A 23,685-nucleotide genomic window follows, 5' to 3' on the forward strand; every position below is an offset into this window, starting at 1 on the left:
TCCATTTCTCTTTTGGGGAAACTTAAAAACAACCACACATGAAACCATGGTGGCAGTAGCTAAAGGATACTTCTGCAGACTTCTACTATCATGGTACTGTTTTGTTACTACAGTAGAGGTATACAGATTTCAGTTGTTGATGCTGAAAATGAATTTTTCTACTCCTTTGTCTGAACTAGCAGGGTACCTAAACTTAGCACAAGAAGTAAATTAATTTGTGTTTGATAGATTGTTTCTTTGTTGTAACAATTCTTCGTGGCAATAAATACCATATTATTGAAATTTCTCTTTCAAATTGAGCCACATTTGTGAGGAACATGCATTTTTTGGAGAAGCAGCAGAGCTGAGTATGTTGGTAACATCCATGAAAAATTTGCCAAATCTTCTCTGCCAATGCCGACCAGCTTATTCTGCTCTTGCTGTCAATTCTTGAGCTTCTGGGACCCACAGGCAGGGGAGTGGCCACCAGGGTTACTTGGGGTGGGACTGGCTACCCCTGGAATCTGGCTGGCCACCCAAAAGTTGTCTAACAGTTTTGCTGCGTTCCATTTGTGATCGGTAGTCAGGATATTTGAGTTCCAGACAGCTGGAACGCCCCCCTGCAAGGTCATTTGTGGGTCTTTGGCTTTCCTCCCAGCCCACAAAATGTGATATTTAATGACAAAACCTGTACTTAGTAGTGCTTGTGAATGTGAAAACCTGACCTAAAACAAGCTATTTGGATTTTGGGGATTTGCCGACGTCACCGGATCAATACCCCCAAACCCCCTCCCCACCCACTCCCCTTCCCGCTGTGGCTCCAGCAGCCATCACTGCTTTGTTTTTGGCTGTAAACAGCCACATGGTTCCATGCACAAGCTTCCCATCCCAGAAGAAGACAAGACTAAATGGCTAGAGTTCATTTATCATGGAAACGTGCCAGCTACACTCAGTAAAACTGTGCATGTGTGTGCTAGTCACTTCACGGCCGACTGCTTTTCCAACTTTGGACAGTCCAACAGAGGGCTAGCGAATAGACTGGTCCCGAATCCAGGCGCATTACCAACCATCCGCCAACAAACTAGGGACCCTTGAAATGTGAGTATTTTAAATGCTGTGTGCTGTGGAGCAGATGTAAGAGCTTTTCCTCAGTGCCCCCCTGTCTCTGTGTTAGCTTCAGGATGCTAACTTTATCTGCGGTTAGCCTATTGTTTTAGCCTGTAATGTTACGGTTAACGAGCTTTGCTGTTTTCTAAGCATTGTTCACTCTGCTTGGTAGTCATGGTCACATGGCGCCGCTTTCACTGACGCGGAAGAGCGGGGCGGTGTCAGGGGTGGCTCATTAACATATGAAGGCCACGCCCACTAAATCAGACCGTTCTGAACAGAGGGGCTATGAGAGCCTGGAAACAATGCTGCTGTGCTTGATTTATTGGCTTTTCGGAGAAAAACATGTTACTACCATTTTTTTAAGACATCAATGATCCATATTAAACTGTGAGTATGGGCCCTTCTACAACAGTCAGTGGGTGTCTGCTCTAAGAATCAGCGATGTTTGACTGATCTGGATGGGGCATTAATTCAACAAAGAAATAATCTAACAGACTGTCTTCACATTGACCTGAAAGTTTAACAAAAAGTTCAAAGACAAACTAAACACATGATCATTTACTACAGGACTGAGACGTTTGATTTTAGATGGGTGTTTCTGACAAACCAGTAACTGAGTGTAAGTGATGAAATCTGTGTTGAGTCTGAGGAAGATTTATTCTGGATTTAACAAGGAAAGCAGGATCAAGCAGTTACTGTAAGGAAACCAAAACTGCAGATCTTTGAGCTGAGACAGCGCCTTGATTTAAGCCAACAGCTCAGTGTTTTACATGTGGGACAGCTTCAGAGGCAGCTGCAGATGGGAGAACACGATTATCAACCATTACGCTCTGAAAACACAATCGCCAACTTCTCATCCCACCAGAGAATTCTCCGAGCTGTTTGGCAGGAAAATGGTCGAGGGCGCGTCGATACGCAAAACATCTGGAGGCTGACATCAACACAACACACGGATCCAAGATACTTTAGAAATGAATTTATTTATTAATACAGTGGTATACTTAGAAATGTGTCGCAAAGGAAAGAAACAAACAGCTGAACTGAAGAAAAATCAAAATAAATAAAAAGAATGTCAGCCACACGGGAAAGTAAACTAGTGTCGGGTTGAAGCAGTGTTATCATATCAAAAGAAAATAGTACTGATGTGCCATAATAAATTGTCTATTAGTACAAAAATACATTTCAGGGCACACAATACAGCATCCAGTATCACAAATAAAGGAAGGGCCCACTCTTCACAGCAGACCCCTTCAATTACATCTTTTAAAATTATTTAAACCAAGCACTTCTCTAGTTTGTAAATAAGAATAAAAAGTTTTCTGACCTTAAGTAAAAATGCCTTAAGTAGTGTGTGTGTGTATATGTTGGTAGAAAAGTCGGACTTATTACTGCTTATGTCAGTTCCAAGGCTCAGGGGTATAACCAGAATACAAACATAACCAATGTAACCGCTTTCTCTTTTTAAACAAACATTTTCTCTTTTATACAAAATAACAAAGATGTACAAAACTTCATTTACAGAGAACCAAGGCCATATACTAGCAATATGTACAGCCACATTTTTAAACATCTTCTAGCTTTTTTGTATTTCCTCAGACTTCATATGCATAGCAGTAAAAGAAAGCATACCTTTTCTTCAGCCTCGATTATTCTCGTGTGCTAAATCCGAGTTCACTGTTAATGAGAAAGAAAGCAGAGACGACTTTTTCTTCTGCTAGAACTGAAGGATCCGATGTTTTGAACGTTTTCACTGAAAAGTTAATATGCAGATAAGGCATCACTGCTTGCAGTGTACGATGGGGTTTTCATGTGTTGAACTTAGTAGCAGGCTTCTGGACCTGAGTCATAGCACATGCATAGATCTCTAGACAGCAGGAGTTTGTAAAATCAAGTCAGTATATTTATCTACGGTAAAACATTGCTACAAAAACTTCAGTTTTAAAGAGAGAGCCCCGGCAGAACAAACAGGCGCCTCGTATTAATACCTAACCTTCATTATTCTCGCGGTTTCTTCTTCTTCTTCTTCTTTCATGAGCCTCATCAAGTCCTCAGAGATCTTTGATGAGTGAAACGCATGACCACAGGACTCACAAACCCAAGTTTTGCATATACCAACTTAGCCGTTTGTGAGTCTCTGTTAGTGTTTTTCTTTTTTTTTTTTTTTTTACAGTACGCAAAAATCCTGTTGCAGTATTAAACAAGAATCAAAATTCTCCTTTTTCCTCGTACTGCTCTGACCTTTTACAAAATGAGCTTAAAAATGTCAAAATGAGAGTATTCAGTCTGTGGCACTGGTCATGCATTCCAACTTCAGTTCCTTTGTTTAAATAACTTGTTTTAATCTTTATTTTTTGCAAGCCTTGAAAGCACCAAAAAAATGAAAGAAAAAACAAGAGTGCAGCCTGGAGGATGCTGGACTCGGATGACTCTCCTCGTGTGTCTGTGTTTGTTTCTTTTCTTCATCTTCTTCTGTTTTTCTTCATTTTTTTTTTTTCGTTTTTGGGCACAGTAAACAACGTGAGAGTATGAAGTTCAAACGTCATTGAGCATTGTGCACCCCCGCCCAGTGGAAGGGGCGCGACAGGGGCGACTGAGGTCCCCTCCTGTGCATCACATTCAGTAACAGGCCAGCTGTTGCCCTCTTCAGAAATGGTCAATGAGCACTGACACACAGTTTGCACCCACCAGGTAGTTTGGGTCTCCCGGGAGAGATTTGTTCTGCCAGGTTTTTGGATCACCTGCGGGATGAAGAGAGGTGGTGTCAGCTGTATGAGCTTATTCATTTCTTTTTTTTTAACATAGAAACACAAAATAAAACTTATCAGTAAAAAACTCAAAGAAAAAAAGAAACTGTGATGATCGGGTGAATCAAGTTAAAAATGCTACAGGAAATAAAGTCATGTTGCTCACCACGAGTTTCTACTGTGAGCAAAGAGTTTGAGGGTCATTAAAATTAAACAGATCTGAACTCAAAGCTTCGTCATACTGAATAAATTTAACTCCAAAACAGCTTCTCCAACCACAGTTAAACCTTTACTAATGACAGAAAGGAAGCCGATTTCAGCAAACGTCTGTTTAAACCTCTGGCTAAACAAAAAGGGCCTCGATGACATTAAGAAACCAGCTCTTTGACAAAGAAGAGGCCTGTTTCACTGTCAGCTGCACTGATTTTGATAAATTTAAAAAATCTACTCAAAAAATTTTAATTATTGGTCCGTTAAAGGGCTTTAATTTGTTTTTGTCTTTAACACTATCTTGGTGGGAAAGTGTCAAAAAAGTCTCTAATTAAAAATATGCTTTAAACTTGTTAAAACAACATGTTAGATGTTCATTTAAAGGTATATATTGCATTTATGTTGGTGTTACAATATTTTAAAGGAAATTTCTACCATTTTTTACCAATTAAAGTCCCATTGAATTGTCAGAGTGTGTAACCATAAAAGCATGACAAGTATTAAATAATTCACCTTCCTTGTAGTTATGCAAGTGCACTGATGAAATAAGGTTTGTTATAAAATTTCGAGGAAGTCTTATGCCATAGACATCAGTGTTTTCTCTCTGTTTATAGTTTAAAAAAAAAATATTTTCATTTTTACAGTGTCGTAGACTGCTAAAACCATATTCAAAGTTACTCTTGGACTTTTTAAGAGAAACAAAGGTCACACCAGTTGACATTTATAAGTTTCACCAACTTATTTTGATCTCTGCTGTAGCAAAGCAAAGACTAGAGAACATACAAAACACTAAATTAGTGACAAACCTCGAAGTTCAATTATTAAGAAATTAGAAAGACAACGTAAAAAAATCTCCCGATGTTCAGCCAACACATTCCCCAAATAAGAGTTATGACGATACCTCCAGCAACTAGGAAAAAATGTCTTTCATATGAAGTTTTATGCTACTTTAACAGCACTTTATCACATCTACAGGGAAATTTGATAAATTATTCAGGCACGTGTCAAAGTGCCAAGACTTGTAAAGAAATTTTAAGCCCCTTTATTTTAAGATCCTGATTGAAGACACTTTAGAGTAATTCAAGGATCCATGGGAATCCTGTTTAATCATAGAAATGATTAAACAAAAGATCATTATTACATCAGATTTTGGTTGATGGTTTCCTCCTTAAATATAATAATAACATTCAGTTTGCATACAGGTTATGATCTAGACTAACTTAAAGGAAAGACATAAAGCACAGTGTGGTTAATGTTTGGCTTTCACAGCAGCTGATCAGACACCTGTGTGAGATACAGATTTGTGTAAGAACTACAAAAAGTGATTAAGAACTATTGGTGGGTCAGAGAATCAGCAGATTTTAACCTTCATGTATATCTATAAAGCTTTGATCCTGGTCTGATTCATGTCATTTTCATGTCAGAAGGGCAAATGTCGTTTTATCAATCAGTTTGTTCAGCAAAAAGTGTAAAGCATCTATCTTCTCTTCATTGTTTACAATAAAACAACAATAAAATCTGAAGGCACATAAATCTGGAAGTCTTTTTAATTTTCGAGACTGATTTATCTGCCAGAGATAGCTTCATCTATTTTAAAAACCAGAGGACTAACCTAAGAGCAGAAGCTTTTTTGCAAAACTGAGAAAAATGGATTGTAAATATAACAATGAAGGCTCAACCACTACTGTATGAACTGACTGTATTTTTTTTTCATTGTGACATGAGGATGTAGAGATGACCTATTGTTCATTATTTTTGGTCTGTACTATTTTCTAATGCTTGTTCGCTGTATCTGGAAAAAAAACCCCCACAAAAATAAAGTATTAAAAAAAAGAGAACTCTAAAAATTACTTTTCTACCTCCTAGATCTAAAAAAAAAATCTCCATCATACATATGATTATTTCCATTTAAAATGAACAAATCCTCAGTTTTCTATCTTATTTAAAAATAGGAATAGCAGCAATTGAGGAGCAAGAAATTGCACTCGTCAGCCATTCTTGTAAAACAAAAAAGAAAAAATAAGGCCAATTAATGACACAAAGTTAATTATTTTTCTACGACAGACTCGAAATCAGTTAGCTGATTATCTGAATGTTTCAGCGTTAGGGGGCTTAGTTTTTCCTAATTATGTTGTGTGTATTAATAGCGTGGAAGCTGAAGATTAGAATAAACAAGGCTGCGCAGCTCAGATTAAGCATAAAAAAACAATCAAGCAGCACATGCGTGAAAAAAGGAATGAAAGGGAATATGGAAAAAAACAGATGAGCTGGTGGAATTAATTCAGACACCAACTAAAAGTCTCCTCTCTAATCACCAAAGCCCACAGACCCCAAAGGACAGAGAGAGGACAGCGTACCCGACGAGGAGTCGGAGGATTTTAGAGCAAAAGACCAACCATCAGGGGTCATTGACGCACAGTGAGGTAAGCGCAGCTCCACCGGCTTCAGGAACTTGAGTCCGTGAGGGCCACACATCACCAGCGGACTTAGCAGCGTTTCTCCTGAATTCCACAAATAAGAACATCCAGGGATTAATGAGCACACAGGATTATTTATGAGCCAATTAGAGAGCAGAGAGGCTGACTGACTGCCAGGAGAATTAACTCTGAAGAAATCTGTCAGGTGAAAGGTGAAATGAGAGTACTGCACGCCCTGAAGGATTAATGTTTCTGCTGGTTTGACACAGAATCTCTGAAAATAAGGGCAGGCATAGATTTTTAAGAAGGTGATTTCTGCTCGTTATCAATCATTCTTCCTCAGATGGACTCTAACACTGTTTCTCCTTCTGAAGAATATGAGGGACAGACCTTTCTCCTTGTCCAGGGGGGGCAGGATGCTGTTGTCCCGGCACACCTTGAAGTAAATCTCCTGCTCCACGCTCTCGGGGATGGCACCCTGGGGGATGATGATGCTGACGCCCGTTTCGATGGAGCTCAGGACGCCTCCATTACAGTTAAAGATCCCCCTGGCGGTGGCAACCACAGTATGTCCTTCATCCTCATCTTCATCGTCCAGCGTACTGGGGCTGTGGATTGAAGGTAGAGAAGTCATCAGATATTGTTGTGCTGGAAGAGAACAAAGCACATCAGCTGTTCTTCTCTTACCTCACGGGGATGGCCTTGGGGATGGCGTTGATGTTATTGTGCTGGTATTTGGGCCTGTTGTCCATGGTGCGTGTGAAGGTATCCAGGCCGCTGTCGTGATCCAGAGGCTGAGGAGACAGCTGAGGCTTCCCTCCGCTGTTGCTCACCACGCTGGGCTTCCCGAGGAGCTCTGTCTTCACCTGTGTGTCGTTGGGCAGCAGGTTGTGGTTGAACTTGGGGCTCTCGAACTTGCGCTCGAAGGGCCGAGCTGAGCTGGTGTACGGCTTGGGGACGTAGCGGTTGTAGCTGGTTGGGGCAGGAGCACCGAGCGTCTTTGGGGGTGCTGTATCTGTGCCGTTGACTGGGGGTTTATCTAAGGGTCCCCTGGGGGGCAGGTAGCCTCCTGGTGTGGGTTCATCCCTGCTGGGTGGCCTGAGAGCTGCCAGCTCAGGTTTTGGATTGGGTGAGGTCAGCGGCTCAGGAACGGAGTTAACTGGAAATGTTTAAGTAGGAATCAGTCACTAACAGTCTTTTTCAAACTATTCATCCTCAGTATTTAATCAGTAAAAAGCTTTTTAGTCAATATTTTTGTTTTTCTTCTTTAAAATGCTGAAATCTAACCTAACAGTACATGTCCCTGATGAAGTTTGATGGTGAAGCCTGTCTGCTTACCGTCCCCGGGGCTGAGCTTGGGCAGTGTGCTAGGTGGGATGGCGGACACAGGAGGCCCATACTGTGAGGACGGACTGATTTGAGGCAGAGGTTCATATCTCTTCTCCACTGGGCTCACCTTTTCTACAGACTCAACCCTGCAGCGCACAGACACAAACAGCACAGATCAGCAAAACAATTAGCGAGCTTTAGCCACGCTGTGCTTTAAAAAGGAATGTTGAACTGCCGCCAGCAGCGCTGGCAGGAGGCGTGTTGTTGTACCTGTTGTATGGGTAGGACAGCTGAGCTGGTTTGGGCAGATCATGGAAGCGGTTGATGCCAGGCACGGGTTGGCCCATAGCCTTGCTGTCGAAGCTGCGTCGATCAAAGTAAGACAACTGCTTCCTGTAGTACTCTTCATCTTCATCGGGGTCATAGTGGTTGGAACGCATCATATCATCCAGGGGTTTAGGATGAGGCTTCTGGGGCTCAGGAGCCCTGCAGAGGAAGGAAACATGTAATGATGCAATAATATGATCGACCAAAAGCATGCATGACCATACTTTGAAAGATAACATCATGCTCATTTAACAAGTAATGCATACTCTGTGTTGGAAATGGTGCTTTCATTTGCCAAACAGGAAATAAGCAGAAAATGATCAAGCATGTTTAAATCAACTAGATTTCCTCATCAGGGTGAGGCTGCAGTGAAGTTTCTGATAATCCTGCCACTCTGTGTGAATATCTGCATGTTTCTGAACCCCTGCAGCAAAGCAACTTGTGTCCACTAGATGGAGCTCCAACAACAACAAAATCCCTCTAAGATGCCTTTGCCAGGATCTGTGTGTTGTCCTTCAGCCACCATGTCTGCAGCCTGAGCTGTGACGTCAAACACGTACCTATAGGAGGACTTCTCCTGCTCCAGGTTGCTGAGGGAGTTAGCTTTGAGCACGGGGCCAGGTGCGCTCATTGGTTTGGGAACATCTGCAGGCTGCAAAGCAGAGAGAGTGGGTGGTTTTAGAGCTTTAGTTTGGTTCACATGAATGGACTGCATGCACAGGGATATCTTGCTGCGTGTGAGACGACTTGATTGTTTCAAGCCTCTCATGGCTGCAGTTTGGTTGTCGTTTCTTTTAGTTTCTTTCTTTAGAATATGTTAGAAAATATAAACACTTAACCTTGCATGCTCACAGAAACAGTTTGGAGCAAGCTCTCGTTTAGATTTCTGCCTGCTCGGGGATACTGTATCAAATTACCAACCTAGTATTGAATCATAAATTGTGTTTGACTTTTGGTGAGTAGCTTTATTTTTTAATTAAGCACATTATGGCTCATACCATCATTTCACTCGAGTGATTTTCTCTAATTGTTGTTTTCGCCTGAGAGTAAACAAGCTGCCTGTTTGTTTTGGTAAATTAGACGATACAGGACAGGAACTTTCAGTGTTTCTGTAAACGAATGAGCTGAGGATGGTAAATGAGCAGGTATTACTGTTTTATTTATCTGTCTTCGAACTGTAACTCACCCTGAGCGCTGATGAGTCGCCCTCTTTGGCCCGGTCCATGGAAACAGACCGTTTGTTCTCAAACATCTTGACTCTGTTGAGCACTGACTGCGGTTTCATGGCCGGGTCCTCGTCCAGCTCTTCCCGGGGTGGAGGAGGGAAGGGCATGGAGCCCGGTGTGGTGGCTGGCTCGCCTGGTGATGACAGGGTCTCAGGTTTTGGAGGGGGAATTGTGGCTTCAGAGTTCATCTCATGCATCCCTGGCTTGTAGCCCCTGTTCGGCGGCCCAGGCATGTAGGTGGGCCTGAGACCCGAGTCGCCATAATACTGCTTAGGGGGCTCTGGAGATCGAGGCGAGTTGATGGGGAAGCCGTGAGGTTCTGCCTCGTAAGGAGAGCGAGCGTCGTAGCCAGCTGGTGGCGGAGGGGGTGGAGGTTCATCGTAACGAATGGGCCCGGGTTTGCTGTGGCGTCTCCCATCGTAGCCCACAGGTGGGGCCTCATCGTATCGTGGCTGAGGAGGGCTGTAGTCCCTCCCTGGCCCGTCCTCGTACGGGGAGCGGGGGTTGTAGCCCATGGGTTGCTGGTGGCCCTGCTGGTACCCTGCGGGCTGGGTGGACGAGGTCTGCTGGTCATAGGGGGGCCACTGTTCGCTGTAATGAGGCACACGGTTGTCGTAGTGCAGGTGAGAGTCAGTGTGAGGCTTTGGTTCTGTGTAGCCGCCTCCATCGTATCCGTAAGGCGGGTGGTCGTATTCGCGGTATGGCTGTTTGTCCTGGTACGGCGGCTGGTGCGTGTAGCTCATAGACTGCTTCAGGCCGTGGTTGATTCGCACAGGGTCGTCCATGTTATAAAGATCTTTCTTGTACATCTGTGAAGAAACAAACACAAATGAATACATCTGTCTTAATCGCACTAATGTGAGCTCTTACCACCATGATATTGAACAGAAAGCAGTCAGGAAATGCTTTCCAAACACCCGATTAAGAGAAACTACCAGATATAATCCAACTCTGGGATGTAAACTGAAACCTGAGAGAACTGAAGATGTAAAACATTAACCAAATATTTCAAAAACAATCCTTTAACCATGTAAACATACAGCTAGTCCAAGTGCAATTACACAAGCAAACCTTCATTACCCAAAACAGTTCTGAATGTCTGTTTGACAAGATGCCTTTCAAGAATGATGATTAAAGAAATAAACAGGCTTTTACAAGTTAACACATCAGAAATAGGGAGAAAAAAGCAATTTGCACATTTCTGAAAGGCCTCATTTCAAACATATGATGTGTAGCCTGTAGACAGCAAATCTATTTACACTGATTCCTCTGAAAGAAGGTTGATTTCTCGTCAGCTACTCAGGACAAAAGTGCTCAACAGAAGACACAATGCAGTGTGCTGTAAGTACGTTTGTTTTTCTGTCAGAAGGATTGTTGGTCATTACTCAGAATACTGTCTGCAGGTTAGCTTTCATCATGCAACCAACATTCAGTTTGCATCTAATGCGACGTCAAACTACTGGCACTACAACAGACGACACATCTACCACTATGATGCCACTGTCAGTGCGACTATCGTTTGTCTACAGAAGAGTTAAAGCTGAAAGGAACCCAAAAACATTAGGAGCCATGCAAAGGAAGTAGAGGCAACAGTTAGGGCTGGTTGAGGATGTCTTCACCCTGTTCAAAGACTCAGATGTACCAGTCCTTCTGGTCTCCCAGCCCACTGTGGTGCATGTGGACCAGTCTGTCGCACATTTTCTCTGGGAGCCAGAGGCACACAGTGGGCTCAGTGAGTCACACAGTGTGGGCATGTCATGCAGAGAGCGAGTGGAAAGCATGTGCGAGAAGACAGGCAGTTAAAACAGCAGGCTGGGGCCCAGGCCCGGTCCGAGTGGCTGGTGAAACAGCGGGTACCTTTGATTCTGGACCGGGCGGTCCAGACGGGTGGGGTTCGTGTGGTGGTGGTGGGGGCTGAATAAGCTCAGGGGCAGGGCTGGGGCTGCTAAGTGAGTCAGCCTGAGGAGCTGCGGCTGCAGCAGGCGGCTCCTCTAGGTGCAAACCTTCTAGCTGTACGGGCTGCTCAACAGCAGGGAGCGCTACCACCGGCGGAGGCAAGGAGGGCAAGGGCAGAGCAGCCTCATCTTGCTGTGAAGTATTGTTAAGAGACATTTATGACACAGCCTGCCAAGGGCACAGAAAGTAAAGCTCACCCCAACACCAAGGTCTCCTTACTCACACTGACTGAGTCTAACAGCTGCCAGAGAATCAATCGCACAAATGTTTACAAAAGATAAACAATTATTTACTCAAACATGTTTATCACTTAGCAGAGACATCTAATCTTAACAAAGACACGACACTGAACACAGAAGAGCTGTTACTCTGCTCTGCACTCATCAAGTCCCACCCCGCCTGCAGAGCGAGGGAGAAACTTTACCTGTTGAGGTGCGGCCATTTTGAAAGCAGCAGGGTCGATACGGCTGGCGGGGTCAGACTGCACAGGGTGCTGGTATCCAGGGTAACCAGGGGTGTCCTGAATCACAGGCGGGTCCTCTCTGACGGGCTCCGATGAGCGAGTGATGGCGGGCTCTGTAGGCAGACCCACCTCATCGTTCAAAGTCTCGTCTAGCTCTTGGTCCGTGTACGCTCCACCCTCCGTGTCCGTGTCCTCGTAATCAGAGGTGTGGCGGCTGTCTGTGCTGTACATAGAGTATTCACTCCCTGGTGCTGACAGGTAGGACAGGCGGTCGTCGTGGATGTCTAAATCATCCTCTGTAGTGCCGTCCGCCTGAGCAGAGAGAAAAACAATCATCTCATGTGTTGTTCAGAGGGAGTAACAGGACGTTAAGATATCATTCAAAGACCAGAGTCTCACCTTTCCCTCTGATACCCACACCAGCTGGTTCTGCTGCTGCTGGATGGTTTCCTTCAGAGCTCCGTACCAGCCGTCGTTCATGTTGTTCAGGTTGATGGTGGCTGAAAGAGAAGAGTGTCTAAGATCACTTCCTCAAAGATTAAAGGAGTGATGGAAATAATTCATCTCTTTAATGTGCTGTGTTTTAAGCTGCTCTGCTCACTCACTGGTGAACAGGTGGTGATTATTCTTCCTCAGTTTGATGGCTCTCTCATAGAGCTTCCTGGCACTCTTCCTGGACTCTGGACACAGTCTGGTCCTCATGTTCTTCACACCCTGCTTATTATCGGGGTTTAGGAAGACAACGATGGGGTACCACTGAGCGTAGTTCAGCCTGTCCACAGCATTCGGGGTGATGTCCAGCACAGCGTGTTTGTCCTTCATGAGATAAAGAAATGAAAGGATGAAATATATTTTAACATTAACTTTACACTGTAAAGATTAGAGGAAGACAAACTGACTCTGTCAATGATCTGCTTAATGGTGTGAAGACGAATGATTCCTGAACTCCGCTGGTCTGTTCCTGCGTCTCTTGGTTCACTTTCTGCAAAACAAAAGTAAAGTATGTTGAACAAATGTTTGGGGACCAGCAGGATTTCTATTAGTTGATACCATACTATGTCAAGGAACATACTTGCTAGCTCAAAAAGTTCTGGCTCTTCTCTGGCGAGTTTTTCTCGAGCTACATCAGCGATGGGCCCAAATATCACAACAGGTCTCAGGAAACCAGCTGCAGAAGAACATTTACATGTTTAGGATGCAGCCTGTGTTTTTGTCTGACAATCAGAAGAGGAGATAGTTCCTGATCCCTCACCCTCTCTCAGTACGACTCTCTCATACGCTGGGAACTTTGTTTGGACCGGCTGGGAGGAGAGGTCCTCTCTGCTCTTCCTCAGGTTCCTCTTAGAGCTTCGAAGACCACGAAACCTCCAGAAGTCGGCTCTGTCGCCCCCTGCTGTTTTTGGGAGAGTGTATTGCACGCTTGAGAGCTGCTCGGCCCTGTTGATGAACGCCAGAAGGTCAGAAGACAGTTTTTAACGTCACACAAAGTGAATGAAAACAAAATAAATATCTCCACAGTGAACACAGTCTGTTTGTGTGCTGTCACCTGTTTTTGTTGGGAATGATGCCCCGCTCCACCTCTTGGTGGTTCTTTCCGATGCGAATAGCGAGCCAGGAGCCCAGCTTCCCATTGTAGAGAGTGTCCACCACACGGAAAACCTCCCCCTTGTTAAAGCTCAGCCCATAAGGAGATTCCTTCTCGTACTCAAAGTGTGTCCGGATGTAAAAAGAGTCCCCGACGTCTGACTCTACGATCCGCCGATACACTGAGCAGAGAAAAGCAAATGAGTCAAAAACACTAAAAATCCTCTTCTCATGCGTATCCTTCTCATCACTCTACTCCCTACTCACTTCACTTACCATCTTTTTTCTTCTGTGCGAGAATAGTGACCTCCTCACCCTTAGGAAGGTCCAGTAGGAACAGCACCGCCTCCTCTCGGATTATGTTTGCAAAATCTACATTATTTACCTGAAATATGACAACACAGAAGTTACACTTTGTCCTCACTCTCATCTCAGACTTTGAATTTAAGTCAGGAGTGAGTTTTGCTGTCTAGAGAGTGTGCAACACAAACTATTCGTCTCTATTTAGTTAAAGGTTTACGTAAGGCTTCCTGTTTTCTGTATCGCCTGGGTAACTGCAGGTTTAACAGCACTGCAAGAACTCAAGCCATCTCTCATTATTCTTGAGGAAAGGGGGAGGAGGAGGAGGTATAAACAGAGAGATATATGGCTTTGAGGAAATGGGACAAACACAGACAGAGGAAACAGTGTTTTTGTGTGTGCTCCCTCGGGGCCATTGCTAAGAGACCGGCCTGGAGGTAGAAGAATTTTGGAGCAGGCGGTGTGTAAAACTGAATAAAAATGGGGAAAGCTTGAGGACACATTCCCCATAAAACATGTCTGTTTGAAGACACTATCAGGTACCTGCTGTTAAAACCAGGAAACAAAAGAACAACTCTCTCATGACAGAAAGTAACAACTCTTTAGTGTTTTGCAATCTTATTTTTACACCTCCTAAACTGAAAACTGTATTTGAGAGATCAAGTTTTATACTTTCTGTGTTAAAAACAACAGAAAGACTTTTACCCTGAGAATTTGGTCGCCCTCCTCCAGGCCCTCCTTAGCAGCTGGGCTGTCCTCCAGGACTCCGGCTACAAAGATGCCCACGTCGTTCCCTCCGGCCAGCCTCAGCCCCACACTCTCTCCCTTTTTGAACTTCACAAGCTTCATGCTTGGCCTGAAAATAGAGAACAGGAACATTAGTTGTTCTCCTTTTTTGGGGGAATTTCTTTGACACATTGGCATCTCTTTCCAAGGAAATCTTCAGATGGTGACTAGTTTCGTGACTCTTGGAAGGTAGAGCTCGTTTTGTGGAGACACTTCATTGGTGAGGAGCATTAAAAAAGCAAAGAACAAGACCAGTTTTTTCAGAAAGATGAGACTCTTACAGAATATCAGGGATGGAACAGTTCACAAAATTATCATAGTTTTCGGTTTGATTTGTTGCACATTGTTGTGGCTTTTAACACCGCAGATTACCATATACCCTAATAATCCACTATTAACAGATTATTTTTGATCAATTCTGTCATGTATAGTCATGAAAAACCTGAAAGACTGAGGCTGTTTCGCATTTCCAACATCATTAAAGCTGAGTGAAACACTGCTAGTTTCAACATGCCAGCTCCTCAGTAAGAAAGTCTCTATTGTCTGCCCCAAAAGTCACTAAAAGCTACTAAATGACGCTGCTGTCTAATTTGCAGAATAATCCATTTGCATGTAATTTTCATGGACTGGGAGAGAGAAATAACGTGGGAGAGACAGAAAGCAGGTAAAACACATCATAAATATGTTTCAAGCTTCAAATTAACTGTCTTCTGTTAATTCCTGATTTTTTTAAGCCAAAATATCAACCCTCCTCCTTTATCTGGGCTGGAGACCGGCAGAAGTGACCATAATGAGACACACTTGTGTGATTTCATCTGCTGCGAGTGAGGACTGTCTGTGTTTTGGATAGGGGAGGCGCTCACACACTCTGCCCATTGAGGAGATCAAAACACACTTTAACCTCAGATTCTCCAGACTCAAGAAAAGTCGCAAGAATTGTTGTCTTAAAAAAAATTCACCAGAGAGGTCAGAAAAGTCAATAAATGTAGTGACAAAGTCTTTAAGTTGACAACACTCAGTCACGGTTTTATCCTCCACTTCCTTACCGCCGTCATCAGAGCTCACACTTCTCTGCTCATCATGTAAACAACACACACGCCTCCCCACTACTGTTCTGCTGTATCCTTCGCCTCAAGTTGTGCATTTGAGCTACATACTCACTTCAAACTGAGCTGTAAAACGAAGACAAAAGAAAAACACGAACCTAACGGAGCACACTCGCTCAATAAAAAACACATTTGTTATAGAATAAAAATCTGTGTAAAAAAAAATGTTACCGTAGGATGCTATCATCATGGGCAGCGCTTGGCACAGGGGCATCAGAGGGACTGACTGGCAGGTCTACATCTGGCTGTCCAGGCTGAGCATACACCGGCTTTGGCTCTGAAGACACACACAAAAACACACACACACACACACACACACACACACACACACACACACAAACATGTCAGACTTTTCGATCATATGTGTTTATAAACATCTGTTTCATGATCAAATCCCAACAATACCATTCACTAAGGTGTTAAACTGAGACAAGTGCACTAACAATGAAAACACACACACACACACACACATACACACATACCAGAGGCAAAGTGTAATCACACAGACGGTTGAGCACTCATACACACATACACACACTCAAGGCACAGTGTGTCCTGAGCAGGGAGGTCAAACAGAAAGGCAGCAGAGTGCTGCAGGCTGGGGAGGAACGTCAGACTCGATCAACTCATACGCTTTATTTTCACTTGGCTTCCGGCGAGCTCAGCCAGGCTCAGCAAGCGTCTGGATCTAACTTTTTTTTTTGGAGTGGAGCTTTTAAAAAGGGCAAAAATGACCAAATATCAGAGAGGATATAATGATTTAATCATAGAGTCTTTTAAAGGCAGGGAAACCACTTTCCAAGTCAACTAGCAGATGTGAGACACAAGTAACAGATCTACAAGCATTTCTCTGTGGCTGCTCTGTCTCTGACCTGGAAGTGGTGGGAGCTGTTTCTCCTCTCTAGCCGGCTCCTTCGGTTTGGGCAGAGGAACCTCCTCTGCCAGCTTAGCTGGTGTTGAAGCCGGCTTCGACATCCGCTCATCATCACGACTTCTGTGACTGCAGACAAAAATAGATTTCAGGGCACAACTTGTCTTTAAAACAAAGGAATAGAAGAGTTTATAAATAGTGTATTCAGGAGATGTAAAGCTTGAAGGCAACAACACACAGCTCAAAGTCTGCACACCACTTATTCAAAGAGTTACACAGTTAGGATTCTTTCACTGACCACTGTGGACACACACAGGCTGAGAAAAGACAAAGCGGTGAAAAGAACAGCTTGAGTTTGAGGCTGAATTAAAGTCTTCAAGGACACTACTTTGTCTTCCTTTGTCGTTTTTCTTTTGTGCACTATTTTTAGCGCAGCTTATCTGAGGTGTCAGGCTGGATTTTGTCCTTCAGGTGGATTTCACCGTGTTGCTCTGCAAAGGTTCGACTAGGATGTCAGTTTTAAAGCTGCGTAAACTGTAACACTGTGACCCTGGATAACTCAGAGTTAAGTGCAATAAATGATGATTTTCACACACACAAATGTCTTGATAAGAAATCAGAAGAAAATCTCTCTTTTCAAATGGCACAAGTCCAACCTCCTGGTCACATGGCCGCTCACTGGCACAACTTTAGTGGCAAATAGCTGCTTTATTCACGAGCTGAGCGACCAAGCAGCCACAAAAGAGCCTGTTTGAACTGGCTACACATGGACAAAATGCTTTATCAAGCCATCCAGAAGGAGGGGACCCTTTCTTAAACTGCCAACTTCCTGAACTGAGACAACAGGTCGCAGGTCGCAGATCAGGTTTGGAGGAAGAAAACATCCTGTTGTAGCGTCTCCTTCCTGAATAACTCCAGTCTTTGAGCAGTCTAAATGTGCCAGAAGTAAAGAACTGTGAAGAGATGTTGCCACTTCTATGTCTTATACTGATACTGTCCAAAAGAAAAAGAGAGCAATATCAAGCCTGACGTGTGCAGATGTAAAAGATAAAAAGCTTGGACAAAAGTTCAGCTGACACTGAGAGCTGGTGACACTCTTTTGTTCCTTCAACTGTCCTCGTGCCAAACATGCGGTTTGCCCACAAAAACATTCAAGAGACACAGAGATCCTGTGATACTTTCACGGGGCTGGCACCTCAAGTCAAAACAAGAGATGTCACTGAATAATTGATGGTGTATAATGTAGCCTCAGAAATATTTCACCAGCCATCAAATTGCTGCGATGTAATACACTGATTTCTTTCATTACAGCAGAAATGAAAACAGTTTCAGGGTAGTTTATTAGATTTCTCACTCGTCACACTAGAGCTACTTTTCTATAAATCTAAATTACATCTATTTGTGACTAACTACTACTTTAATTAGTCACTATTTACACAAGGATATGGTGAAAAACTTACGGTATTCTCCAGCTGTTTAAGTTAAGGAGGAATAAAAAAAAAGGCAGAAAGATCAAACTGAGTGTTTTTAGAGGAGTATTCAAGTGTGAGGCAGCTTTCTGTTGCATAATTTGGCAGTTAAGGCTTCAAAAAGCTTTGATTAAAATAAGAGAGGACACACAGTGATACAGGTGGAGCACTTGACATTTACACCGAGCAAGACAGGCTTGGATTTCAGCCCTAATTCTGACCATGATTGTCTCTTTTGCAGCTTAATAGTGACTTTTATTATTCTCTGGTCAATTGGCAGTGTGAAAGGGGAACAACTCAGGTGCTCTGTTGAGCTAAATAAAGAATTAATGAGGTACTTTAAAACAAGATTACAGTACAGAAGTGCTGAATGGGCTGATGGCCGATTTTAACCTGCAACAAAAAAATCGAAAGTCCTTCAGGACCAAGACGACAGAGCAGACCTGTTTTAATAAAGTCTGACAGGTAAAGCAGCTGCTCTGGAATGAACACTGGGCTTAAACCTACAACCTTATAAAGCTTTAAATCATTCAGTAGATTTTTTTCTGAATTAATCTCAGCATTGAAAAGAAGAGGTATGTTTGCAAAAGGATGAAAACCTTGAAAATAAACTGTTAGATCATTGAATAATGACAGAAAATAAGCAAAACCTTTTACAACTGACAGGATAAACCTTCAATGTTCCAATCCTATTGTATTGAAAATCATTGAACAATACCTGTGAAACAATAAAATCTTTATGTTTTAACCGAAACAACCAATAAAGTGTCCTGAGCTCTAGGTCTCAGAGGAAAAAGCGACAATGGCTGGCTGTCAGACCTTCCTGGAGGTATATGAGATCAATTTCATATCGAAGGATGGAAGGATCACGATCACCGACCCCCCAAAATTAAGGAAATTGGGTCTAATTCCAGATAAAACAATAAAAAAAATTCTTTTCAATCATAGTCTCACATCTGTGTTCTGGAATAATCAGGATTTGTTATTGTTTTTGTGCTTCTTGGTGAGATCTCCCTGTTTTGGTGTTTTTACAGTATTGCTACTTTCTTTGAACAGCAAATAAAAGCAAGTAGTCTTATTTTGTCAAAAACTCATTTCTATGAATTCAAAGTATAGATCATTACCTCCCGTTGCTGATTTGAGGGGGCGAGTGTCTGGAGTGGTCTGAGGGCTCGGACCGCCTGTCCGGTGAGTGGGAGCGGCTGCTACGTCGTCTGTCATGCGATCGATTGGAATGATCGGACGCCAGCGAATGGATATCTGAAATGTCTGATCAAACGACAGCCTGTGTTCAGAGAGTGCGAGCTTCCTGAAATACACACAGACAAGTCGGGCTTTTTAAAAACAGCTGAATCCAACACTTAACACCACTCTCACCGTCTCTGTCAGAGGCGTTGGCTGAAGGAATGCTGTCATCGAGGTCAGGGATGTTCAGCAGGGTCGCCCTGTCGTCCCTCTGAACCACCATTTTTAGCTTGCCCTTTGACCTTTCTATCAGCTTCTTGGCATCTATCAAGGAGAGGTTTTCTGTCACTGTGCCATTGATCTGCCAGAAAAAGAGAGAAAGAAGAGACTCCATGAGAGAAAAGGCGCAGAATTTCAATTAAACAGTCAAAGCAATTGAATGAAAGATACTTTTGTTTCTCAGTTTTGAGGAATTAAGTTGTCATATGAGTAGTTAAGTTTAGGCTTCAAGGATATTTTCTCTGAGGCACAAGATCAGATGGAAAACTACTGCAACACTGATCCTGTTTGTTGGGGTGAAACAGATTTTCAACACTGAAAGGTGGTCAAAAGTAGACGAAAATAAAAAACATTGAAAATGGAATTAAAGGAAATTTTCAGACATTGTGTGTCCGCAGAAAGTAAAACCTTGATTTTTTTCTCTTATGCCTGAACATCTGCCAAAAAAAGATAAATATTTACTCAACATACTGACGATTGTGGCTAATAAGGCTGTAACAAAGAACTGGCTATCCCAGGAGAGCCCTTCTTTAAAGTCATGGATGGACATCACGATAGATATTTACAAAATGGAAAAGATTACAGCACGTGTTAATCAGAAATGGGAACTTCTTGATTCAAGCTGGGAAAACTGGGTGAACTATATAAAGCCAGACTTTATTTTTTTTTTTTCTAAGTTTTTGATTTTCCTGTTAAAGACATGATCTTTCCCCACCTTTGTTCCCTTTGTTCTATCTATGGTTCTTGTTTCCTTTATGTTTTTAAAAAAAGAAAAAATAATTTGACATTTCAGTCAAGTCAATAAGTGAAGTTTAGATGTGTTTGTTTAAATGTGTCAATTAAAAAGTTAAGAAGAGAAAATTGAGTTAAAAGTGTAAATTCAAACAGTATGTTGACATTCTTTACGATAATTATCAAAATAATATTTCTTAATTCATGCTTTAAAAGAAAGAAACAATGTGATGTAAGGAATGACTGAATATTTTACATTCAAACTGCTTCTTTTTATGATCTAAATGATATCCTGTGCAAAATATGATACATGGATTGATCAAAGAAACACTGTAGGGTTAGTTCAGATCGATATTGAGAAGTCATTCGTCTTCATCAATTCAAAGACAGAAATAAATATGTAACAGCTATAATAACTGGGATCTTGTCAAATATCTAATTTCTTGCCCCCTCCCCCTCACCTTCAGTACAACATCTCCTTCCTGGATGTTGCCGTCCCTGGCTGCCAGGCTCTCGGGGGAAATGTCCTTGACAAAGATGTGGCTGGCCAGGCGAAGGCCATATTCTGCTTACAGAGTGAACGACAGCAACAAAGACCATATTAGCACAGAGCTCACATGACCACTCCACTCTGACCACTCTACGCTGTCAAGCTGCCGCTCCCACTGGGATTAACAGTACTGATTAAGGAAGATTAATTGCTCTTTGACTTAGATTTACTTGAGTTAACTTGGATTTTGCTGCGGCTGGCAAGTTTTGTTTACTCTGGCAGCTGACCAGTGCTGATTTGGAGCTCTCATTCTCTTCTAAAAGGTCCGTCTGTCTGGTAATTGTTGGGTAAATAAGATGGCAGGTGATTTTCAGGATTGCTCTAACTTTCTTTCCAACTGCCTCCTCTATCCCCGACTTTGTGAGCCTCACCTTCATTTTTGCGAGATTTGACGAGTGTGACTTTGGCGGGACGTGGGGGCAGGTTGTGTGAGCGTCGGTCGGAGCGAGGGGAGAGGCTCCTCTCCCGTGAGCCGCTGCGCTCTCGTTCCCTGTCCCTTCGCCCGCTGCTGCGGCCGCTTCTTCTGCCCATGGCTCCACCCACGCCGCTGTAAGCACCACTGCGCCCGCTTCGCGTCTCGTAAATCTCTTCGTCGTAGCTGTCCTCCTCTTCATCGTGCTCTGACATGGTTTCCCGCTCCCCAAGGCGGCCCATGGGGACGTGCACCTTCCTCTTTCGTCTGATTGTCTGGTGACAGCGTAAGAAAGAAACGAGTCACATTAAGATGAAGCTTTTGCTACTAGTTAGCTGTAAAATGTGGCGGATTTGTCCGACATTACACTGCAGCTATGGATTCTCTTTCAACAAACACTCAGAGTTTCCTGCAGAGAGTCATAATGGGATTTTCACACTCACAATTTTGGCAATTTTCCCACTTTTCCGAAGCTGCTGCACCGCATATGCATGCTCCACATTGTCCATGGAGACAGCATTGACCATAACGACTCTGTCATTTTCCCTGGAGAGAGGGGACACAGAGATAAGAGACATGCTGGAGTCTTTCTGCAGCAGCCAGGGTAATTTAATACTTATTACCATCTGCTCATATTGGAACAAAATCTTACTGCAATAGGCCTTCAGCCGGGCCTCCTTTCAACACATCTGAGATGACAATGGAGGTCTCGCCGCTCTGAAAATGAGGGTTATCCCGACCTCCTGAAATGGCTATTCCAAAGCCAAACCCTGGTGCCTGAGGAAAAACACAGAGAACAAAGATTGAGATGCTGATTCAGCTGTCTGTGCACCAAAATCCCACACGTCATGTAAAAAACTGTAGGGAGTGGACCGACTTTGAGTGGATTCTTCATTTTGACATTGAAATGTAACAGCCACACACTGTTCCTCCCTCTGTTTGTCATTGCCAGCAAACACATACTCTAAATGCTGTTTGTGTTAGCTTCTTTTCTGTAGGTTATATGCAAAAAACATGCTCAAAATGCAGCTTTTTCTGCAGGTTATTAAGCGCCGCGGTCAAAATTGTAGGGAAGACAAAAAGCACTGTGATGACTCTCCTGTTCTATCTGTTCCACCTGCGACTGCCGGCACAGTGAGCATACTTACATGATGTGATCAGGGGAACTGGAGGGAAGAAAAACGCAGAGGAAGACAAGATAGCACAGCAGGAGAGGTAGAGAGGGAAACAGAGATGGATGTAAGGAGAATAAGAGAAACCTACCCTGTGTAGTGTTACTGTGTGCTGTTCCCAAATGACAGTCTCCTCCATTGCTGCGCTCTAGAAAACAGAGACAGAAAACAGTGTGATTAACACGAGAGGGACGGCAGATTGAGATCCAGAGAAGCTGAAAGAAGCATCTGTCTTGTGACAGAAAGAGGCAAACAGAATCAGTCACCAGCAGAGTCACGTGCTCTGCCAAAGTGTCCTTGAGTAAAACAACAGTGAAACGTCCTTGTATGAAGTCATTAAACATCTTCACTACAGCTGCTAAATAAATCAAATGAACACTGAGTCGAGGCCTCAAGGCGTTTCTTTTTCTGCTGTGAAGGAAACAAAAAACAACAAAATGAGTGTTTTCATAGATTGAAATAGCTGAATCAGAATGGGGGTTGTTTGTTCTTTGGCAGATTAACCAATAGGAAGGAAATTTCAAACTTGATCATTAATTATTCTTCTTCTTGTAAAAGGGAATGAATTTCAGAAGGAGATAGTAACATAGGTGTAGCAAAATATAATCACTGTACTCATGAGACGACTGTTAGTCAGAGATATTAAATGGATTAATGACTGGGGGTCATGTTTCAGCTTCTGGAGGAAAGTTTGAGTGCCAAACAGAGAGGAACGGTGCTGAAACTGAAAATGATCTAAATACTCTGACTGGCCTTTTTCTGGTTCATCCTCTGTTTTAATGTATTCCCATGTTTTTTTTTGCATCATTTAGAAATTAAATCATTTTTAACCCTTGTTAAATTAAGTGTGTGATAATCTTATGAAGACTGAATCTCAAAAGTATTGTTGGAACGCCTCGCACTTTTGAGGTTTGAACCAACTTGTTTCATTTATTTTATAATATTTGAGAAAAAAACGCTCAAAAGTTACATCTGTTCGAACACTTTGAAGCATGTAATGCATGTCTCTTTAGAGCTCTTTTCATTGGTTAAGCATTGGAGGCAGAGACACCTTTGGTCTGAACTGGTGGTTTTTCCCTGATAAAACAATCTATTTCCTGTGAACACTACCTATGCCTGGGCCTACCGATAAATCGGTCGGGCCGATTAATCAGGCCGATTATGCCTGTCACTGATTAATCAACATCGGCCAAAATGTAGCTGATGATAAAAATTTTTTGAGTTTTCGAGTGCCCGGCCCCTCCGTCCACCATTATCTAATTATCTAGTGTAAGACTATAGAGCAACGTTTTAACATCGGGAAAGTTGCTTTTTGGTGAGATAAACAGAGATAAATGCTACTGTTAATTCACACGTCCACCATTATCTAATGTAAGACTATAATACGGCGTTTTAACGTTGTGTAAGTTGCTCATTGTGTGTTTACATTTTTTTTTTCTACTTACTGTGTTTAAAGTTTGACTTCTTTATTTATTATT

General features: G+C 42.8%; 1 protein-coding gene across 12 annotated transcripts in view; it reads right to left on the reverse strand.

Annotated features, from left to right (window-relative positions):
* Positions 1–3,232: 3,232 nt before the first annotated feature.
* Positions 3,233–23,685, reverse strand: part of tjp1b (tight junction protein 1b) — an 81,995-nt gene continuing 61,542 nt past the window's right edge. For 4 of the 12 annotated variants that reach the window (XM_074676739.1, XM_074676745.1, XM_074676747.1 and 1 more), the window contains 27 exons: positions 22,299–22,355; positions 21,688–21,812; positions 21,479–21,581; positions 20,995–21,310; positions 20,535–20,641; positions 19,255–19,423; positions 19,002–19,146; positions 16,410–16,537; positions 15,709–15,814; positions 14,351–14,501; positions 13,622–13,730; positions 13,308–13,527; positions 13,014–13,198; positions 12,834–12,929; positions 12,661–12,743; positions 12,367–12,577; positions 12,161–12,261; positions 11,723–12,073; positions 11,200–11,430; positions 9,303–10,151; positions 8,677–8,768; positions 8,060–8,275; positions 7,799–7,935; positions 7,148–7,619; positions 6,851–7,068; positions 6,401–6,544; positions 3,233–3,827 (listed from right to left, as the gene is read on the reverse strand). In XM_074676739.1, coding sequence (XP_074532840.1) covers positions 3,733–3,827; positions 6,401–6,544; positions 6,851–7,068; positions 7,148–7,619; positions 7,799–7,935; positions 8,060–8,275; positions 8,677–8,768; positions 9,303–10,151; positions 11,200–11,430; positions 11,723–12,073; positions 12,161–12,261; positions 12,367–12,577; positions 12,661–12,743; positions 12,834–12,929; positions 13,014–13,198; positions 13,308–13,527; positions 13,622–13,730; positions 14,351–14,501; positions 15,709–15,814; positions 16,410–16,537; positions 19,002–19,146; positions 19,255–19,423; positions 20,535–20,641; positions 20,995–21,310; positions 21,479–21,581; positions 21,688–21,812; positions 22,299–22,355 — 5,217 coding nt within the window. In that variant the 3' untranslated portion in view covers positions 3,233–3,732. The remainder of the gene's footprint in view (positions 3,828–6,400; positions 6,545–6,850; positions 7,069–7,147; positions 7,620–7,798; positions 7,936–8,059; positions 8,276–8,676; positions 8,769–9,302; positions 10,152–11,199; positions 11,431–11,722; positions 12,074–12,160; positions 12,262–12,366; positions 12,578–12,660; positions 12,744–12,833; positions 12,930–13,013; positions 13,199–13,307; positions 13,528–13,621; positions 13,731–14,350; positions 14,502–15,708; positions 15,815–16,409; positions 16,538–19,001; positions 19,147–19,254; positions 19,424–20,534; positions 20,642–20,994; positions 21,311–21,478; positions 21,582–21,687; positions 21,813–22,298; positions 22,356–23,685) is intronic. The other 8 variants (XM_074676740.1, XM_074676746.1, XM_074676741.1 and 5 more) reach the window with 6 other exon arrangements.

The sequence above is a fragment of the Halichoeres trimaculatus genome, unplaced genomic scaffold (assembly GCF_033239565.1).
Source record: "Halichoeres trimaculatus isolate MK-OKI-2021-1 unplaced genomic scaffold, fHalTri1.1 fHalTri1_scaffold_10, whole genome shotgun sequence".
Taxonomy (NCBI): Eukaryota; Metazoa; Chordata; class Actinopteri; order Labriformes; family Labridae; genus Halichoeres; species Halichoeres trimaculatus.